This window comes from Prionailurus bengalensis, chromosome A2 (assembly GCF_016509475.1).
Source record: "Prionailurus bengalensis isolate Pbe53 chromosome A2, Fcat_Pben_1.1_paternal_pri, whole genome shotgun sequence".
Taxonomy (NCBI): domain Eukaryota; kingdom Metazoa; phylum Chordata; class Mammalia; order Carnivora; family Felidae; genus Prionailurus; species Prionailurus bengalensis.
The window spans coordinates 19,960,371-19,983,271 of NC_057348.1; the positions used below are offsets into that span (position 1 = coordinate 19,960,371).

General features: G+C 38.3%; 1 protein-coding gene across 13 annotated transcripts in view; it reads left to right on the forward strand.

Annotated features, from left to right (window-relative positions):
• DOCK3 (dedicator of cytokinesis 3) overlaps window positions 1-22,901 on the forward strand; it is a 598,286-nt gene that overhangs the window by 196,351 nt on the left and 379,034 nt on the right. For all 13 annotated transcript variants that reach the window (XM_043587437.1, XM_043587445.1, XM_043587439.1 and 10 more), the window contains one exon: window positions 19,823-19,919. In XM_043587437.1, coding sequence (XP_043443372.1) covers window positions 19,823-19,919 — 97 coding nt within the window. The remainder of the gene's footprint in view (window positions 1-19,822; window positions 19,920-22,901) is intronic.

Below are 22,901 nucleotides of genomic sequence, written 5' to 3' on the forward strand. Positions count from 1 at the left end.
CCATCAAAACCCTAGAGGAGAAAACAGGAAAAGACCTCTCTGACCTCAGCCACAGCAATTTCTTACTTGACACATCCCCAAAGGCAAGGGAATTAAAAGCAAAAATGAACTATTGGGACCTCATGAAGATAAAAGCTTCTGCACAGCAAAGGAAACAGTCAACAAAACTAAAAGGCAACCAACGGAATGGGAAAAGATATTTGTAAATGACATATCGGACAAAGGACTGGTATCCAAAATCTATAAAGAGCTCACCAAACTCCACACCCAAAAAACAAATAACCCAGTGAAGAAATGGGCAGAAAACATGAATAGACACTTCTCTAAAGAAGACATCCGGATGGCCAACAGGCACATGAAAAGATGCTCAACGTCGCTCCTCATCAGGGAAATACAAATCAAAACCACACTCAGATATCCCCTCACGCCAGTCAGAGTGGCCAAAATGAACAAATCAGAAGACTATAGATACTGGAGAGGATGTGGAGAAACGGGAACCCTCTTGCACTGTTGGTGGGAATGCAAACTGGTGCAGCCACTCTGGAAAACAGTGTGGAGGTTCCTCAGAAAATTAAAAATAGACCTACCCTATGACCCAGCAATAGCACTGCTAGGAATTTACCCAAGGGACACAGGAGTACTGATGCATAGGGGCACTTGTACCCCAATGTTTATAGCAGCATTCTCAACAATAGCCAAATTACGGAAAGAGCCTAAATGCCCATCAACTGATGAATGGATAAAGAAATTGTGGTTTATATACACAATGGAGTACTACGTGGCAATGAGAAAAAATGAAATATGGCCCTTTGTAGCAACGTGGATGGCACTGGAGAGTGTGATGCTAAGGGAAATAAGCCATACAGAGAAAGACAGATACCATATGGTTTCACTCTTATGTGGATCCTGAGAAACTTAACAGAAACCCATGGGGGAGGGGAAGGAAAAAAAAGAGGTTAGAGTGGGAGAGAGCCAAAGCATAAGAGACTCTTAAAAACTGAGAACAAACTGAGGGCTGATGGGGGGGTGGGAGGGAGGGGTGGTGAGTGATGGGTATTGAGGAGGGCATCTTTTGGGATGAGCACTGGGTGTTGAGTGGAAACCAATTTGACAATAAATTTCATATATTTAAAAAAACCAAGAGAGTGGGAGAATAGAAGAGGTTGGGTTGTGTGCATCCAATAGATTTAATAGATTAGATATAATATATGCAAAAAAGCATTTGATTAAATCAGTATTCATTTAACTACATGTTTTTAGGACAATAGGAAAAGGCCTCTGGAAATAACATTGAAATTTTATTTTATTTATTATTAAAAAAATTTTTAAATATGAAATTTATTGTCACATTGGTTTCCATACAACACCCAGTGCTCATCCCAACAGGTGCCCTCCTCAATGCCCATCACCCACTTTCCCCTCCCTCCCACCCAACATTGAAGTTTTAGAGACAACATTAAGGATGTATCACCAATTCTACTCTAAAACTGCTGTATCTTAGTATACACTCTCCATAGTCTTAATATTTTTAGTACACTATTTCATTTTATTTTCCTATATTATGTTTAGCATCTTGCTTGTCTGTATACATATGAGATTTGTCTGTGATTTTCTTTTCTTGAAATATCCTTGACTACTTTTGGTGTAAAGAGTAGTTTATAGAATGAATCTGGTAACCTTCACACTAGTTCTAGACTTTGAAAAAGTTAATGTAGAGAGTAATCTTTATTTTTTATTTTTTTTTCAATATATGAAGTTTATTGTCAAATTGGTTTCCATACAACACCCAGTGCTCATCCCAAAAGGTGCCCTCCTCAATACCCATCACCCACTCTCCTCTCCCTCCCACCCCCCATAAACCCTCAGTTTGTTCTCAGTTTTTAAGAGTCTCTTATGCTTTGGCTCTCTTCCACTCTAACCTCTTTTTTTTTCCCCTCCCCCATGGGTTTCTGTTAAGTTTCTCAGGATCCACATAAGAGTGAAACCATATGGTATCTGTCTTTCTCTGTATGGCTTATTTCCCTTAGCATCACACTCTCCAGTGCCATCCACGTTGCTACAAAGGGCCATATTTCATTTTTTCTCATTGCCACGTAGTACTCCATTGTGTATATAAACCACAATTTCTTTATCCATTCATCAGTTGATGGGCATTTAGGCTCTTTCCGTAATTTGGCTATTGTTGAGAATGCTGCTATAAACATTGGGGTACAAGTGCCCCTATGCATCAGTACTCCTGTGTCCCTTGGGTAAATTCCTAGCAGTGCTATTGCTGGATCATAGGGTAGGTCTATTTTTAATTTTCTGAGGAACCTCCACACTGTTTTCCAGAGTGGCTGCACCAGTTTGCATTCCCACCAACAGTGCAAGAGGGTTCCCGTTTCTCCACATCCTCTCCAGTATCTATAGTCTCCTGATTTGTTCATTTTGGCCACTCTGACTGGCGTGAGGGGATATCTGAGTGTGGTTTTGATTTGTATTTCCCTGATGAGGAGCGACGTTGAGCATCTTTTCATGTGCCTGTTGGCCATCCGGATGTCTTCTTTAGAGAAGTGTCTATTCATGTTTTCTGCCCATTTCTTCACTGGGTTATTTGTTTTTCGGGTGTGGAGTTTGGTGAGCTCTTTATAGATTTTGGATACTAGCCCTTTGTCTGATATGTCATTTACAAATATCTTTTCCCATTCCGTTGGTTGCCTTTTAGAGAGTAATCTTTAAAGATTTGATAAAACTTGATTATAAAAATGTCTGGACTTGGAGAGTAGTAAGCAAGACAATGCAATAGGAGTTTTCTACCATCATCTCCTCACAGAACCAACTATGAATGAGATTACCTTTGTGGAATCTGGATGTAGGACTTACATAATGAACATCATGTTCAAGATGCCATTCTTAAAGTTTTACACTGTTTTCCATTCCTGCACTGCTGGGATTACACTTAAGAAATGTTAGCAGACTATTGAAGCCAGAAATCTGAGAATAGATGCATTGAAGAGAGTAGTAAGAACAGTTTCACTTTACCTATGTCATCCCTCCCCAAAGGTGTTACAGCTCAGTGACAAGAGAGATTCACTTGGTCTGAACTTTTTCCACTGGGGGAAAGCGAGAGCATAGTGAGTGAGTACTTGGCTTTCCAGCCATGTAGGATGCTGCCCCAGAGGCCCACTTTTTTCTCACCATACTGAAGTAATCTGCACAGCAAAGTGGTTGAGAGAGGCTGGGGGCAGGTAAGAGATATGGGGACTTACAGCAACCAGGGCTCAGAAATCATCAAAGGGTCACAGATCTGACTGACTAACCACTTTGCACACTCCCACCAAGAAGTCTGCCCCTGAGCTAGTGGAAACATCTTCCTACAGATTCCTCCAACTGGTCCATGGACCCCTCAAATGTTCTTGATGCCTTACCCACTCTTCTTGTCACTGTATCACCTGTGCCCATGGATAGTGTGTTTGCAAGCCTTTGCATATGGCTCATAATTCTGCAGAAATACAGATAATCTTTGTAGGATCAGGAGAAGACAAACAACTTGAGCATTTCAGGGTTTTGCCCAGGGATCACCTGGCCTGGCTTTGTGAGATCAAGAGAAGGCATCTTTAGGAATTCTCACTAAATCAGGAGTAAGAGATGTGGAGCAGGAGCATACATAGAAAAGGTCTGAGAGAACTTCATAATTTATTCTTGCACTGACTAGTAAAGGCATTTGTCTCCTGAAGTCCTTCAGCAAAGACTAGAGAAGATAAGTTCTTTGAATTAAAGACAGAAATGCAAAACTTCAAGGAATAAGAAAAATTAAGGAAATATGACACCACTAAAGAAGCACATTAGTTTTCAATTTACTATCCTGAAAGAAGTGGAGATCTATAAATTGCTTGAAAGGTAATTTAACATAATTATTTTCTTTTTTTTCCTTAAAAGAAAAAGAAAAAAAAGAACATAATTATGTTAAAGGAAGCTCAGCAGCTACTAGAGAGCATAGATGGATAATGAAATTAGGAAAAGAACATATGAACAAAAAAGGAAGTTCTACAAAGAGATAGAGCTGAAAAAATAAAAGAACCAAATTCTGGAGCTGAAGAATACAGTAAACAAAATGAAAACTGTAATTGATAGTGTCAATAACAGACTTGGTCAAAAAGAAGAAAAAATCTGTGTACCCAACAATAAGTCACTTGAAAATATCCAGCCAGAAGAGAAAAAAAAAAAAAAAAAAAAGAAAAAGAAGGAATGAAAAGGAATGAACACAGTCTACAGGATTTATGGAATCATCCTCTTGAACTAGTAAATGCCTTGTGGTAGTCCCAGAAGGAGAGGAGAGAGAGTTAGGGTAGAAAACTAATTTAGAGTAATGGCTAAAAACTTCCCAAACCTGGGGAGAGATACGGACATCCAGGTCCATGAAGCTCAAAGCTCTCTAAACAGTTCAACCTAAAGAAGACTTCTTCAAGACGTGTTATATCAAACTGTTAAAAGTTAAAAACAAAGAGAAAAATTTGAAAGTAGCAACATAAAGAGAGTAGTTGCATAGAAGGGAAACTCCATAAAGCTATCAGCAGTTTCACAGCAGAAGCCTAACAAGCCAGGAGTAAATGAGACGATGTATTTATAGTTCTGAAAGAAAAAAAAACCTACCAACCAAGAATACTTTATCTGGCAAAGTTATCTTTCATATAAGAAGGAGAAATAAAGACTTTCCCAGAAAGATAAAAGCTGAGGGAGTTAATGTCCACTAGATACATTTTATAAGCGATGCTGCAGGGTGTTTTTGAAGCTGAAAGGGGTATTAGTTAACATGAAAACATATGAAAGTGTAAAACACATTGGTAAAGGTAAGTATATAGTCAAGTTTAGAATATTTTAATACTGTAATGGTGTGTAAACTACCTTCAACTCTAGTATAAAGGTGAAAAGACAAAGTATTACAAATAACGATAGCCAAAACACTAACATTATTTTTCATAGAACTAGAACAAATAATACGGAAATTTTTATGGAACCCTGAATAGGCCAAAGCAGTCTTAAGAAGAACAAAGCTGAAGGTATCATAATTCCAGACTTCAAGATATATACTACAAAGCTGTAGAAATCAAAGCAATATGGTACCAGCACAAAAGTAGATACAAATGATCAATGGAACAGAAGAGTCCAGAAATAAACTTACGCTTATATTGTCAGTTAATCTATGCCAAAGAGGCAAGAATATACAGTGGGGGAAAAGACAATCTCTTCAATAAGTGATGCTGGGAAAACTGGACAGCTACATGCAGAAGAATGAAACTAGACCACTTTGTTACCCCATATACAAAAATAAAATAAAAATGGATTGAAGACCTAAATATGAGACCTGAAACCATGAAACTCCTAGAAGAGAACACAGGCAGTAATTTCTCTGACATCAGCTGTAGCAACATTTTTCTAGCTATATCTCCTAAGGCGAAGGAAAGAAAAGCAAACATAAATTATTGGGACTACATCAATATAAAAAGATTTTGCAACAGCAAAGGAAACCATCAACAAAAACAAAAAGGCAACCTATTGAATGGGAGAAGATATTTGCAAATTATATATCTAATAAGGGGTTATTATTCAAAATGTATAAAGAATTGATACAACTCAACACCAAAATACTAAATAATCTCATTAAAAATTGGCAGAAGATTAATTGACCATATAGTTTGAGTTTTCTGTTCTATTGATCTGTGTGTCTGTTTTTGTGCTAATAGCAAAGTATTTTGATCACTACAGCTTTGTAATATAACTGGAAGTCTGGAATTGTGCTGCCTCTAGCTTTGCTTTGCTTTGCTTTGCTTTTTAAAAGTTGCTTTGGCTATTCAGGGTCTTTTGTGGTTCCATACAAATTTTATAATTGTTTGTTCTAGCTCTGTGAAAAATGCTGTTGGTATTTTGATATGGATTACATTAGAAGTGTAGATAGCTTTGGGCAGTGTAGACATTTTAACAATATTTGTTCTTTCAGTCCATGAGCATGGAGTGTCTTTCCATTTCTTTGTGCCCTCTTCAGTTTCTTTCAATAATGTTTTATAGTTTTCAGAGTACAGGCATTTCACCTCTTTGGTTAGGTTTATTCCTAGATATCTTATGGTTTTTGGTGCAATTGTAAATGGGATCAATTCCTTAATTTCTCTTTCTGCTGTTTCATTATTTGTGTATAGAAATGCAATAAATTTCTGTACATTGATTTTGTATCCTAAACTTTACTGAACTTGTGTATTAGTTCTAGCAGTGTTTTGGTAGAATCTTTCAGGTTTTCTATATATAGTATGATGTCATCTGGAAATAGTGAAAATTTTACTTCTTCCTTATTGATTTCATTCCCATTATTTCTTTTGGTTGTTTGCTGTGGCTACGGCTTTTTAGTACTATGTTGAATAAAAGTGGTGAGAGTGGACATCTTTGTCTCTTATTCCTGACCTTAGGAGAAAAGCTTTCCATTTTTCCCTGTTGGGGATGATGTTAGCTGTGGTTTTTCATATAAGGCTTTTATTATGTTGAGTTATGTTCCCTCTAAATCTGCTTTGTTGAGGGTTTTTTATCATGAATGGATGTTGTTCTTTCTTAAATGCTTTTCTGCATCTATTGAAAGGATCATACAGTTTTTATCCTTTTCTTCGGATATTTTAAAACCTTGGCTACAATTTATGATTATATCCCTCCTTTTACACTATTATTGTTTTGGTCTTTTTTTAAAATTTATTTTCACATGATTAGACCTTTCTTAAGTGTGTTTTGATTTAGCAAAGAATTTACATCGCCAGTCCTCCCTATTAGCTCTCATTGTTTTCTATTTCATGAATATGTTTTAAATTTTTATAAGTAATATTTTCTAATTTCTAATTTTTTGGACCTCTGGCTTTTATAAAACTTAAACAGGGGCACCTCTGTGGCTCAGTTGGCTGTGTCCAACTTTGGATCAGGTTGTGATCTCACAGTTCATGAGTTCGAGGCCTACGTTCAGCTCTGTGGTTACAGCTTGGAACCTGGAGCCTGTTTTGAATTGTGTGTCTCCCTTTCTCTCTGCCCCTTCCCTGCTCACGCTCTCTCTCTCTCTCTCTCTCTCTCTCTCTCTCTCTCTCTCTCTCTCTCAAAAATAAACAAACATTTAAAAAAGTAAATATAAAAAAATTACACAATTTTTAAAACTTTGTCAGTCTGGACACTCTGTGAATTATATTTAGTCTTTTCTAATTCTAGAATTGAAGAGTATGGAATTCCCTCTTTGTAATACTTTAGTTATATTATACAAGGTATTGTAGTTAGTATGTGTTTCCAAATTGATAATCTCTAGAATATTCTCCTTTAGCTTCATAAAGTTTATATTTTGCTCTTCTGTAATTTGTGGACTGTAGTATAAGTTAAATCTCATCACCACACCCTTTAAAAATGGTGAGAAAGGAACAAGGAAGATAAGAATGAAGTAAAATTTATAAATATATATGATAGAGCAAGGAACAATACATAGTAGATGATATAGACATGTTTCTCTACCTAGTTGCAGGTATTAATTTTCATTAACGCACTCCTTTTTTTACTACCCATTTTACGATGTTTTTTCTTTAGCACCTCAGCTATGGTATTTGAGCCTTTGGTGATTCAGTATGATAAGGGATGATATAGTTTTTTCGTTAACATTTACCACAGAGTATGACAATATTAGGATGTTCCTTGTGGATCCCTTTGGTTCCATCTGTGTGTTTCCCTACTTCTGTTATATAGCAGTAAACCTGTTTCTTCTTGAGGACTGGCAAAAATTAAACACAACAGCCAATACCAAAACCACCTCTTTTTTCCCACTTGTGTGCCCAGTGGCAGGAAGAATTTAAAACTGAAACAGCCTCATGGTAATCTCACATTCAGTGTAATTGAATCATGTTCTCATCTGGTATGTTCATATTTCACTTGGATTCTATATCAGTGGAGTAAAAAATCCTCAAGAGATTGGAACCTAAAATTTTACAAGTGAGTCATTATGTTTGAGAGTGAGAAGTGTCCCTTCCATTACTACTTCTTTCTTGACCCATGTTCTGTCTTTGGGAAAAACATAGCTATATTGGTTCCTGGTTCAGAGCATTTATCACATCATGTGGATAGTGCCCAAGTCTTTAAAAAGATAGCATGATGAATTATTTTAGAGTCCTCTCTGTTGTTCTGTACAGTCCAGTGTTCTGGGTGATGAAGTAATTAGTAATGTCAGTTAATCCTGTGGGCACCAGTCTATTATTTTACTTCTTTTGGTTTCAAGTGAGGTCCTTCCACATATTTCAGTTTTACCCACATTAACATGATGGCAAATAAAATATTGAGTAGTCTACTGAAGGTCATGTTTCCAGAGATAAAGGAGGCAGAGGAAGTAAGTCCAAATCCCATCCCTTTTATGGTGAATGGAGTCCAGTGTAGTACACTTGCCAAATTGTATTGGCTAATCCACTTGGAGGATGATACTATATCAGAGTCTCAGCATTACCCGTTGCTACTAGCCAGTTTTCATTCAACACTTGTACCAGATCAGCCTTGATGATCAGGGAAAGTCCATGGAGTTAAGCTTATTAATAGCTGTAGTGCCTTTTACCACATTCATTGTGGGATATCTGGGGAAGGAAACAGACTGAATTAATGGGACACTTGGAGGAGTGTTGGAAAATTGGCTTCCTTTGCAAGATAACTCTTTAAGTCTTAAGGAAGTCTTTAAGGAAGGCAAGGACACCCTCTTGAGTAGAGAAGGAGGGCCTTTTTCTACTGCAAAGGGAAGTATATTAAGGGTGGAACTTGGGCTCTTTTAAGTGTCCCATGTCATACTTTTATTTCTACCATGCTTTCTAATCAGTAGCCTGCCTTTTATCTTCGTATTTATGGGAAGACATAAATTCAACTGACCTTGTAATTCAGCAAACATCAGGATCAAAACTAGAGTTTGGTTTTTGGTTTTGAGCCCTGAAAGTGAAAGAGAAGATTAATATAAGTGAACTCTTACGCAGAACATCAATAAAGTGAGCATTCAGCTTTTTGTAGCCCTGGTTTTCTGACCACAGATGATCCTTCCAATTAGATATTACAGAGTATATTAAATTGTCTCATCTATCCATTCTACATTTGCTAGATTTATTTAACTCTTAGTTTATTTAAAAACATTTTTAGGGGCGCCTGGGTGGCGCAGTCGGTTAAGCGTCCGACTTCAGCCAGGTCACGATCTCACGGTCCGGGAGTTCGAGCCCCGCGTCGGGCTCTGGGCTGATGGCTCAGAGCCTGGAGCCTGTTTCCGATTCTGTGTCTCCCTCTCTCTCTGCCCCTCCCCCGTTCATGCTCTGTCTCTCTCTGTCCCAAAAATAAATAAACGTTGAAAAAAAAATTTAAAAAAAAAAACATTTTTAATAATTTTATTCAATTATTTTTATTTTTTATATTTTAGTTAATATAGAGTGCAGTATTGGTTTCAGAAGTAGAAAGAATTCAGTGATTTCTGAATACAACACCCAGTGAGCATACAACACCCAGTGCTCATTACAACAAGTGCCTTAATACCCATCACCCATTTAGCCCATCTCCCATCCACCTCCCTCCATCAGCCCTCAGTTTGTTCTCTGTTGTTAAGAGTCTCTTGTGGTTTGTTTCCCTTTCTTCTCCCTACCCCTTCCCATGTTCATCTGTTTTGTTTCTCAACATTCCACATATGAGTGAAATCATACTATATTTGTCTTTCTCTGACTTATTTTGCTTAGTCTAATAATTCTAGCTCCATCCATATTGTTGCAAATGGCAGGCTTTCATTTTTTTGATGGATGAGTAGTATTCCATAACACACACACACACACACACACACACACACACACCCCACATCTTCTTTATCCATTCATCAGTTGATGGACATTTGCACTCTCTTCATTGTTTGACTATTGTTAGTACTGCTATAAACATTGGGGTGCACATACCCCTTAGAATCTGTATTCTTTTTTTTTAAAGATTTTTAATGTTTATTTTTGAGAGACAGAGAGCGATCAGGGGAGAGGCAGAGAGAGAGACACACACAGACTCTGAAGCAGGCTCCAGGCTTTGAGCTTGTCAGCACAGAGCCTGACATGGGGCTCATGAATCATGACCTCATGAATCATGAGATCATGACCTGAGCCGAAGTTGGATGCTTAACCAACTGAGCCACTCAGGCACCCCATCAAATCTGTATTCTTTTACCATTTGGGTAAATTCCTAATAGTGCAATTGCTGGATTATAGAGAGTTCTATTTTTAGTTTTTTGAGGAACCTCCATACTGTTTCCAGAGTGGCTGTACCAGTTTGCATTCCTACCAACAGTGCAAGAGAGTTTCCCTTTCTCCACATCCTTGCCAACACCTGTCTCCTGTGTTGTTAATTTTAGCCATTCTGACAGGTGTGAGGTGGTATCTCATTGTGGTTTTGATTTGTATTTCCCTGATGATGAGTGATGTTGATCATCTTTTTATGTGCCTGTTAGGCATCTGGATGTCTTCTTTGGAAAAATGTCTATTCATGTCTTTTGCCCATTTCTTAATGGGATTGTTTGTTTTCCGGGTGTTGAGCTTCGCAAATTCTTTATAGATTTTGGATAGAGTTAAAGGGAGAATCAGTAGGTCAGCAGTACCAAGAAAGTTTCTTCCTTTTGATTATGTAGTCCAAATTACCCTTTTATACTTGTCTTTTTTTTTCTTTGACCTCATTGTTGGTCTATTTTTTTTTTTAACGTTTATTTATTTTTGAGACAGAGAGAGACAGAGCATGGACGGGGGAGGGGCAGAGAGAGAGGGAGACACAGAATCGGAAGCAGGCTGCAGGCTCTGAGCCATCAGCCCAGAGCCCGACGCGGGGCTCGAACTCACGGACCGCGAGATCGTGACCTGAGCTGAAGTTGGACGCTTAACCGACTGAGCCACCCAGGCGCCCCTCATTGTTGGTCTATTTAACAAACTGCTTTCTTGTTTTTTTTTTTTTAAGTTTTAATTATTTATTTATTTATAGAGGGCACAGTGAGTGAAGGGCAGAGAGAGAGAGAGAGAGAGAGAGAGAGAGAGAGAGAAGAGAGAGAGGGAAGAGAAGAGAGAGAGGGAATCCCAGGAGGGGCAGAGAGAGAGAGAGAGAAGTGAGGCTTACCTGAATTGGGCTCATGTTTACCTGAAATGGGACTCAAGCTCACCCGATGTGGGGATCGAGCTCATCTGATGTGGGTCTTGAATTCATGAACCATGAGATCATGACCTGTGCAGAAGTCAGATGCTTAACAACTGAGCCACCCAGGCACCCTTAACAAACTGTTTTGAAAGTCAACCTCAGACTTACTGTGCTTGTAGCTGTATGGATTTCTATTGCATGTGTTCTAGGAACCTTGGCATTACCATCACCACAGCTGATTGGGGATTTGGGGGCTTGAAATCAATAGATGAGAGAGGGAATAGGAAGGGAATCAATAATGGTGCGCATGTAAGAAATACTGGAAAAATTATTGACAGCTGCCAAAGAACAATAATTTGAGCATCTCAAGGGCTCTGGGGTAGACTTCTGCATTGTGCAGTATTAGACAACTTAGAGAAGAACACGCTTATGTCCTAACTTATCACAGCATGACATGAAATCAAAAGTATAGACTTTCTCTGATTATGCTTTCTTGCTCATCTTACTTCATTGCCTTCTAACTGCTCTCCCCCCTTTTATCCATGCTCTCCTACAGTTTATTCTCAACATAGCTGCCAGAGTTATGTGAAAAAAATCATTTTATACTTGTGTTTAAAATCTTCCAATGGCAGGGTGCCTGGGTGGCTCATGAACATCCAACTCTTGATTTCATCTCAGGTCATGATCTCATGGTTCATGGGATCGAGACCCGTGTCAGGCTTCGCGCTGACAGCATGTGGCTTGCTTGGGATTCTTTCTCCTTCTCTCTGTGCCCTCCCCACTTCCCACCCCCCACTGCTTGTTCACCCCTGCTCACTCACTCGCTCTCTCTCTCTCAAAATAAACTTAAAAAGAATTAAAATCTTCCAATGACTTTTATTTCATTCAGAGTAAAAACCAAGTTCTTATAAAGGCTTACAAAGTTATATGACCTGGCTTTGCTCCTTCTACTCTCCCTATTTCTGAGTCTACTTCAGGTACAGTGACTTCCTTGCTTTTATTCGAACATATCAGGGATGCTCCTGCCTTAAGGTTTTTGTTCATGCTGTTTCCTATGCTTGGAGTACTGTCCCTGGCTAAAACTCTGTTACTTCATTCAGGCCTTTTCTCAAATCTCAGTGAGACACATCCCGACTACCATATTTAATTCTGCCTCCTCATTCCCTTCACCAACTTAAAACTGAATGCTCCCACAGGACTGCTGCCTCTTTAAACTGTCACTGGGGGTGCCTGGGTGGCTCAGTTGGTTGAGTGTCCGACTTTGGCTCAGGTCATGATCTCACAGTTCATGGGTTTGAGCCCCACATCAGGCTGTGTGCTGACCTCTTGCTCAGAGCCTGGATCCTGCTTCAGATTCTGTGTCTCCTTCTCTCTCTGCCCCTCCCCTGCTCATGCTTTGTCTCACTCTGTTTCTCAAAAATAAATAAATGTAAACTGACTGTTGCTGCCACCAAATTGATTTCTTTCTACTCTCTTCTTCTTTGGGTAATTGGTTTTCCTTTCTAAGTCTGTGGTAGGTTGAGCTCAGGTTATGAGCCTGTACTATAATAATAGAAAGGCTGAGAAATCAAGTGTCTATTATCTTCTGGTTGTATAGTGGAAGGCAACTCTGTCTCTACATTTGGGGTTTAATCACAGTTTTTCTGCAACACTGCCGTTCTTTTCTGCTGGGAATCCTGTTATGAGTAGGTTGGAATTCTTTCACTTATCTCTCATGTCTCTTGAGTACTCATTCATACTTTGGGTTACTTTTTTGCTTTGACCTACATTCTAGAGTGATTTCTTCACTACTCACTTGCTACCAATTTTCTTTTGAATTCTGTCCAGCATGTATCCTTTCTGTTGAGATTTTTCCCCCCTACTGCTAATGTTTTTTGACATTTAAAAAATTGTGATAAAATATTCATAACATACAATTTAGCATTTTAACTAGTTTTAAGAGTGCAATCCAGTGGCATTAAGCATATTCACAATGTTGTGCAACCTTCTTGAGTATTCAACTCTAGAATTTTTCGTCATCCCAAACAGAGACTCTATATTTCTTAAACAGGTAACTCCCATTCCCACTTCCTCCAGCCCCTGGAAACCTCTCTTCTTTCTATCTCTATGAATTCTCCTATTCTAGGTTCCTCATATAAATGGAATCACACAATATTTGTCCTTTTGTGCCTGGCTTATTTTACTTAGCACAGTGTTTTTGAAGCTCATGCATGCTATAGCATGTATCAAAATTTCATTTATTTTAAATGTTGAATAATATTCCCTTATATATATATGTATTGCATTTTATTATTCTATTCAACCATCAGTGGACATTTTCTTCATATACTTTTCATTTGTAAAATTCCTAGTTGGTTCTTTTGCACATTCATTAGCTCTTGTTTTATTTGTTTTTGCTTGTGTTGCTTCTTTTTATTTTTTAAATGGAAGTTAACTAATTTCTCTAAACATTATAAAAAATTTTTTTATTATTACATTTATTTATTTTTGAGAGAGTGAGACAGAGTGCAGGTAGGAATGGGCAGAGAGAGAAGGAGACACAGAATCCAAAGCAGGCTCCAGGCTCTGAGCTGCCATCACAGAACCTGACACAGGGCTCGAGCCCACGAACCATGAGATCATGACTTGAGCCGAAGTCAGACACTCAGCCGACTGAGTCACCCAGGCATCCCTCTCTAAACATTATAAACATATAAAAATGTTTATCAGACTTTTATAAAAATCTGAGGAGATTTTTAATATTATTTTTAAACCTTGACCATTACATTTTTCATATGTTTTAGAATTTTGGTTTTTAGAAGTGAGAGATTTTGTTTTTCCCCTCCTTCTCTCCCTCTGAGCACATCTGTATAGTGCTTATGCAGTTACCTCTGTTTGCTCCCAAGGCCCAATGTAGACCCAAGTTCTACAATAACATTTTAAATCTCTTTCCCCATGGTTATATTTGGGCTATGGCAGATCATGACCCTAGGCTGAGGGGAGGAGGGAACTGCTTTAGGCCCAATCTATTTAGTTCTAGAACCTTTAAAAGCCATAGTTCCAAGTGAGGTTCAGTAGCAGTTTTTTCTGCTTGGCCTATGCAATAGTATGTTTGTAATAATACTCTATCTGAATTTTAGGAATTTTTAGGATATTGATTTTGTGTTTATAATATAAGAAAAATGAATCTGTTTTAGTTTAAAAGGCGAAAGATTTATACGATTTGAAGAGAAACCAGAGTATGAATCTGTTTTAGTTTAAACTTGATTAGTATAAATTGAAGTGAGTCCAAAGCCTTAGAAATTTCAAATAGGAATGTAAATTTCCCATAGATGTCCCTGGTTAAAATAGCTGAGGATGTAATATATGAAACTTTCCATTTTATTCCATACATTATTTCTGCATTAATCTTATTAAAACACAACACTCTTTTTTTTTTAATTTTTTAATGTTTATTTATTTTTGACACAGAGAGAGACAGAGCATGAGCAGGGGAGGGGCAGAGAGAGAGGTAGACACAGAATCCGAAGCAGGCTCCAGGCTCTGAGCTGTCAGCACAGAGCCTGATTCAGGGCTCGAACTTACAGAGTGACAGATCGTGATCTGAGCCGAAGTTAGACGCTCAACCACCTGAGCCACCCAGGCACCCCAAACACTCTTTTTAAAACATTTTTAAATTTAAATTCTAGTTAATTAACATACAGTGCAATATTGGTTTCAGGAGTAGAATTCAGTGATTCATCAATTACATATAACACCCAGTGCTCATCATAACAAGTATCCTCCTTAATACCTATCACCCATTTAGCCCATCCCCCACCTCCCTCCCTCTATCCACCCTCAGTTGGTTGTCTATCTTTAAGAGTCTCTCATGGTTTATTTCCCTCCCCCTTTTTTAGAAAATATATTTTTTATTTTTTAGAGAGAGAGTGCAAGTGGGGGAGGAGGGGAGAGAGAGAGAGAGAAGAGAGGAGAGAGAGAATCTCAAGCAGGTTCCATGCTCCTTGTGGAGCTCTACATGGGGCTCGAGCCCACACTCTGGGATCATGGCCTGAGATGAAATCAAGAGTCAGATGCTCTGGATAAAGGGCTAGTATAAAAATCTATAAAGAACTCACCAAACTCCACACCTGAAAAACAAATAATCCAGTGAAGAAATGCGCAGAAGACATGAATAGACACTTTTCCAAAGACATTCAGATGGCCAACAGACACATGAAAAGATGCTCAATGTCACTCCTCATCAGGGAAATACAAATCAAAACCCACTGAGATACCACTTCATGCCAGTTAGAGTTGCTAAAATGAACAAATCCGGAGACTATAGATGCTGGCGAGGATGTGGAGAAACGGGAACCCTCTTGCACTGCTGGTGGGAATGAAAAACTGGTGCAGCCACTCTGGAAAACAGTGTGGAGGTTCCTCAAAAAATTAAAAATAGATCTACTCTATGACCCAGCAATAGCGCTGCTAGGAATTTACCCAAGGGATACAGGAGTGCTGATGCATAGGGGCACTTGGACCCAATGTTTATAGCAGCACTTTCAACAATAGCCAAATAATGGAAAGAGCCTAAATGTCCATCAACTGACGAATGGATAAAGAAGATGTGGTTTATATATACAATGGAATACTACTTGGCATGAGAAAGAATGAAATCCTTCCATTTGCAGCAACGTGGATGGAACTGGAGGGTATTATGCTAAGTGAAATAAGTCAGGCAGAGAAAGATAGATACCATATGTTTCACTCATATGTGGATCTTGAGAAACTTAATAGAAGACCATGGGGGAGGGGAAGGGGAAAAAAAAGTTACAGAGAGGGAAGGAGGCAAACCATAAGAGACTCTTAAGGACTGAGAACAAACTGAGGTTGATGGGGGTAGGGGAGAGGGGAAAGTGAGTGATGGGCAGGAAGGAGGGCACTTGTTGGGATGAGCACTGGGTATTGTATGGAAACCAATTTGACAACAAATTATATTTAGAAAAAAAATAAAACAAAAAAAATAATAAAATTCTTTACTTGCCAAAAAAAAAAAAAAGTCAGATGCTCAACCAACTGACCCACCCAGGCGCCTCTCTTTCCCTCTCTCTTTTAAAACACAACACTCTTATAACATCTCCTGTGTCTCTTTCCATAGGGCCAGGTTTAAATCTCTTAGCCTTGCCCTGATAATACCTTCTGTCTTTTCAGTTACCTGTGTGTCCCCAGCATGAATCCTTTTTAATATGTTTTGCTCATTGTTTTCTCTGTACCTTTTTTATAGCTTATTACAGCCTACAGGGTCCTCTCTCTACCTCCTTGCTTTTCAAACCTAACCTTCCTTTGGGAACCTCACTTCCTTCATGAAGCTTTATCGTCAGTTTACAGTGAACATTTTCCTTCAGAATTGCACAAAAACTTATAGTTGATGTCACATAGCATCTATTTGTGCTTTATATTTAAATTTTGTTATTAAGATTGTGATCTCCCTGATTGTTTCTATAAATCTCCTGATTATCTCTGTAGCACTCTTAAAAACATAGAATATAAAAATAATTTCAGAAATTAATGTTTATATGCAGTTATCCAGTAATTTGAAGAAATAAAGGATGTCTTCTCCTTGAATTCAGTTTTTTGTAGTAAGTCATTAAGACTTCTTTTTCAGATCTGTCATTTGTCACTGGCTTACTCTCCTTAATCTGAGAAGTTCAGTATGACTTATTTTTAAGAGTTAAACTAAATTAAACCATTTATTTAAACTGTTGTAGTAGTACCTGAAATAATTGGTAAAGTTGAGTCTTGGAGTCACTGCCTTGGATGCTAGTGACACAAGGAAAAAAAATATATCCCATTTTACTCTTAAGCCTTTGATGAAAGTTTTTATCTATCTATCTATCTATCTATCCATCTAAATTCTAGTTAGTTAACATACTGTTTAGTATTGGTTTCAGTAGAACCCAGTGATTCATCAGTTACCTAGAACACCCAGTGCTCATCCCAACAAGTGCCCTTCTTAATGCTCTTTATCCATTTAGCCCATCCCCAACCCATGCCCCCTCTAGCAACCCTCCAGTTTGCTTTCTGTATTTAAGAGTCTGTATGGTTTGCCTCTCTCTCTGTTTTTATCTTATTTTTTCTTCCCTTCCCCTATGTTCTTTTGTTTCTTAAATTCCATATATGAGTGAAATCATATGATATTTGTCTTTGTCTGACTTACTTAGCATAGCACACTCTAGTTCCATCTATGTTGTTGCAAATGGCAAGATTTCATTCTTTTTGATTGCCGAGTAGTATTCTATTGTACATATATACCACATCTTCTTTATCCATTCATCAGTCGACATTTGGCTTCTTTCCATCATTTGGCTATTGTTGATAGTACTGCTATGAACATTGGGGTGCATGGGCCCCTTTGAATTAGCATTTTCATATCATCTGGATAAATACCTGGTAGTGCAATTGCTGGATCATAGGGTAGCTTTATTTTTAATTTTTTTGTTTGTTTGTTTTGAGAGAGAGTGAGCAAGCGCCTGTGTGTGCACATGCACACTGGAGAGCGGGGGAGGGGGAGAGAGAGAGAGAATCAGAGGATCCAAAGTGGACTCAGTGCCAACAGCAGAGAACCTGATGTGGGGCTTGAGCTCACAAACCATGAGATCATGACCTAGCCGATGTCAGACACTTAACTGACTGAGCCACCCAGGTGTCCCACTATTTTTAATTTTTTGAGGAACCTCCGTACTGTTTTCCAGAGTGGCTGCACCAGTTTGCAACCCCACCAATACTGCAAAAGTGTTCCCCTTTCTCCGCTTCCTTGCCAACATCTGTTGTTTCCTGAGTTGTTAATTTTTGGAAGTTTTTATTTTAATCAGCTTATAAATTTGATCAGTGTGGATAGTTCTCTGGCATCATTCCAAGAAGATTCTTTTTATCTGTTGGACTGAAGCACACAAAATACAACAATAAAGCCATAAAACACCATCAAGTAACATATATTCATTGATACTCAATGTACTGAGTCATCTTTGAACACAGTGGTTTGTCACCTATCATACTGTATAAAGACATAATACATAATGATAATAGTTTGTATAATATTTTGCTATTTCCAGGTGGTTGAATATGGTTAATAAATCAGAATTATAGATTCTAATCACCTCAGCATATCAGTATATAAAATTTTTATACCAGAAAATATTTCATTATCCCTCACAATTGGCATAGACATTATAAAAATATTACCAAGTTATGCCCCTACTTTGAACAACCTTTCAGTAACTTTTCAGTCGTTTTACTTGAGTTAAGATCTGGAACATTTAGTATCATTTGAAAAGGCCCTGTCAGAGCTGGCTTCAGCATTACTGGCTTTTTTAAAGTTCTTGTTTATGTGAAATTCTTTCTAATTTTGGTGGCTTCTTGTGTACTGTTTCCTCTGCAAGTGACACCATACCTGGTTTTCTCCCTCTCCACACACTTTTCCTCTCATGACCTTTTTGTATCTTTTGGGCCATTCTACTTCTTCAGAGAAGATTTCACTGATCCTTTCTTTTTAAATCATGTCTCCCAGCTAAAATCTCTCATTGTACACTTTAATTTCCTTCTTAGATTCATCACTGTTCATTTATGTATGTTGTGATTATTTGTCTGTTAATTGCCTATCCAGAACAAGAGCTCTCTGAAGATAGGAACCCTGTCCACTTTTGTTCACTGATAAATCCTTGGCAGTTAGTACAGGGAATGGCACCACAGTCGATGCTGCTTACGGGGTAGGCTGAGGGAAACCCAGTACCTTTCTGACCCTTTCCAGGATCAGAATTCCTCTACCAGACCCAGAATTCCTCTACTGACACAGTTTTCTAAGAAAATAGAATACCAGTATAATGAAGGGTTTATAAAATGTTTTAGAAATCAGTGCGTGGGTCCCCTTCCCCTCATTTCCATCAGATCTTTGCATTACTGTTAAGTGTTAAAGGGCACAAATAACTTAAAAAATTAATTTAAGCAAGACTTGGGCAGTATATGGTCTTTCCTTAAAGAAAAAGGCTTAAAAACGGTCTTTAAAAAAATTCTGTTTTAGGGGCTCCTGAGTGATTCAGTTGGTTAAGTGTCTGACTTCGGCTCAGGTCATGATCTCATGGTTCATGGGTTCCAGCCCTGCTTTGGGCTCTGTGCTGACAGCTCGGAGCCTGGAGTCATCTTTGGATTCTATGTCTCCCTGTCTCTGCCCCTCCCTCCTCGCCCTATGTCTCTCTGAAAAATAAACTTTAAAAAATTATTTTAAAAATCCTTTATTTTGTATTTATTTTTTTCTTTTTTGTGTATTTTTATTGAAATTCTAGTTAACATACAGTATAATACTAGCTTCAGGTGTACAGTATAGTGGCTCAACACTTCAGTACAACACCCTGTACTCATCACAAGTGCCCTCTTTATTTCTTTTTTCTTAAAAAGTCTGTTTTAAAGGCAGTATTTCTAAAAGTAAAATTGAGGACTTATATAGCAAAACCCAGGTATTTTTACATTAATTCAGTCCATTTACATTGTTGCATCATATTACTGCAAAAGAGTCTTTAATCAGTTGGATGTACCTCTCCTTTATATTTGCATGAATTTAAAATTTGAATTACACACATTAAAAATGTCAATAGATAACATTCTGGTATTTTATCAAAGATAATGTGGCTGTTTGTTGTGTGTCTGGTTGTAGGCAGTATGAAACTGTGGTTCCACTTGAAGATTCTATTGTGACTGAGGTTACAGCAACTCTACAAGAATGGTCCAGTCTGTGGAAACAACTCTATGTGGTAAGTAGTTGATAACTAGCTTACTAGATCATTAAAATTCCATTATACCAAGTGAAAAAATTTATCTTACCTATGCCAATTACAAATTTTTAGATTTCTGAATATTTGCAACTTTTCAATGTATGTTCCTAATATTAACTGAGACATAGTACACGGAATGTTGTTCAATCTGAGGGGAATACATTATTTGTATGCCTGCAGTCCCTCCACCCTATCCCAGTCAATGGAATTTAAGTTCCTTAACACCAGGGATTTTAACTGTCTTACTCACTGCTGTAGCTCCAGAAGCTTTCATAAAATAGGTATTTACTGAATGAATGAACAAACTTAAGAGTTGCATTGTGAGCCTAATGGTGGGTAAAGGCCAAGAAGTTGTATCCACAGTTTCTTATAGCTAGTAAGCTGATAGGAAATGTCATATATGACATGCTTTGCTAAGCCCGTAATTAATAGAAAGATTAGTAAAAACCCAGCCCATATACTCTGGAAACAGGAGAGTGATAGGACACACAAAATCAGGGCTAAACATGAGTGACAAGGTTTGGGTTCGAACAAGATGGAATAAACACATTCTGTATATTCTTCTTAGTAATTACAACAAAAATCCTGGACAAAACCCATAAATCACCTGCCAGAAAACTCTGAAAGTAAAGGAAGAGAAGGTGGAGTGATTAGGGACCTTTGGACTCAAGGATTGAGTGAGTTCCCTGATTGTTGTTTTTTCTTGCCACCCATATACTTTGGCCTGGGCTCTAGATAAGCCCACAACCTGGATATACTGTTGGGTGCACACAAAAAGCATCAAAGAAAGCCTTTTTTTTTTTAAGCCAAAGGATGGCACAGCAAGACAGAAACCTTTTAATCTATCCTTTCTGTTCTCCAGACAAACATTGCAATAAAAGCTGCACCCTCATACCCACCCAAATAGGCATTGCAATAGTGGAACTACTCCATCTCATACACACACTCTTACTCCCATGTGCACTAACACATGTCTCTCTCCAGTGGAGCCTTAGGTCAAACACTGACTTCTACCCCTCCCCACTATAGTAATTAGGCAGTGCCTCTCTTCATTGGAGTCTGTGGGAAGATTCTGACTTTCACTTCACCACCACTTGCAAGGTGGCACTTTTCTACAGCAGAGCCTGTGGGTGGGACTCTGGATTTCACAACTACCCAGTGTTAACATAGTGATGCCCTTATTTTGCAGAGTTCTGTGGGAAAAACTATGACTTCCTTCTATGCTCTAAAGTAAGGAAGCAGCCTCCATCCACAGAGGAGCCTGTGGTTGGAGCTCTTGATTTCCATTTCCCTTATAAGAATAAGTGGGTCCCATCCCAGCTGAGCCTATAGGCAAAACTGACTTTAACCTCCCCATTACGAGATAGTGCTCCGCTCTAGTACACCACGTGAACAGTCCTCTATTTTTCATCCTTGTCCTGCTGAAATGAAGCAGTGCTTCTCCCCACCCAAATCCATGCAGAGTGTAAGTGAAGTAGAGTTCTGCTATCTAGGTAACACACAAATGGGGAAAACCAGAAGAGCACTGGAAATACTTCATATATGAAATTGACATATGAATCACAGACCACAAAAGTGAGCCTAGAATTGCATTCTGAATCTAAGCAGATTGACCACCTACTAAAACAGAAGTTTTAAACAGGAATCTGAATGTCATAGTACAATACTTAAAATGTCCAGTATACAGACTAAATTTATTTGTCATGTAAAATATCAGGAAAACTTTAAGAAGAAAAGATAATCAACAGATGCCAACTTTGAAATTACAAAGACATTGGAATCATCAACAGGGGTTTTTTTTTTTTTTAAATTTTTTTTTCAACGTTTATTTATTTTTGGGACAGAGAGAGACAGAGCATGAACGGGGGAGGGGCAGACAGAGAGGGAGACACAGAATCGGAAACAGGCTCCAGGCTCTGAGCCATCAGCCCAGAGCCTGACGCGGGGCTCGAACTCACGGACCGCGAGATCGTGACCTGGCTGAAGTCGGACGCTTAACCTACTGCGCCACCCAGGCGCCCCTCATCAACAGGGGTTTTAAAACTGCTTTTGTAAAATTGCTCCAGCAAGCAATTAGAGACACTCTTGTTTTTTTTTTTAATTTGCATCTTTATTTACTTACATTATTTTATTTATTATATAATTTATTGTCAATTTAGCTAACATACAGTGTATACAATGTGCTCATGGCTTTGGGAGTAGATTCCCATGATTCACCATTTACATACAACATCCAGTGCTCATCCCAGCAAGTGCCCTTCTCAATGCCCATCACCTGTTTTACCTGCCTCCCCACCCCCTTCCACCCTCAGTTTGTTCTCTGTATTTAAAAGTCTGGGTGGCCCAGTTGGTTAAGCGTCTGACTTCAGCTCAGGTCATGATCTTGTGGTACATGAATTTGAGCCCCATTTGGGCTCTGTGCTGACAGCTCAGAGCCTGGAGCCTGCTTCAGATTCTGTATCTCTCTCTCTGTCTGCCCCTCCCCTGCTCATGCTTTGTTTCTCTCCCTCTCTCATAAATAAAAACATACACAAAAATTTTAAAAAATAAAAATAAAGGTCTCTTATAGTTTGCCTGTTTGTAACTTTTTTTTTCTTTCCCTTCCCCCATGGTCTTCTATTAAATTTCTAAAATTCCACATATGAGTGAAAACATGATATCTTTCTCTGACTGACTTATTTCACTTAGCATAATACCCTCCAGTTCTGTCCACGTTGTTGCAAATGGCAAGATTTCATTATTTTTCATTGCCGAGTAGTATTCCATTGTGTGTGTGTGTGTGTGTGTGTGTGTGTGTATACACATACACTGTATACACTCTCTCTCTCTCTCTATATATATATATATGCACACATATGTATATGCACACACAGTATATATAGACACACTATATATATACACACACTATATACACACTATACACACACACACACATCTTTTTTTTTTTTTTACACCACTTCT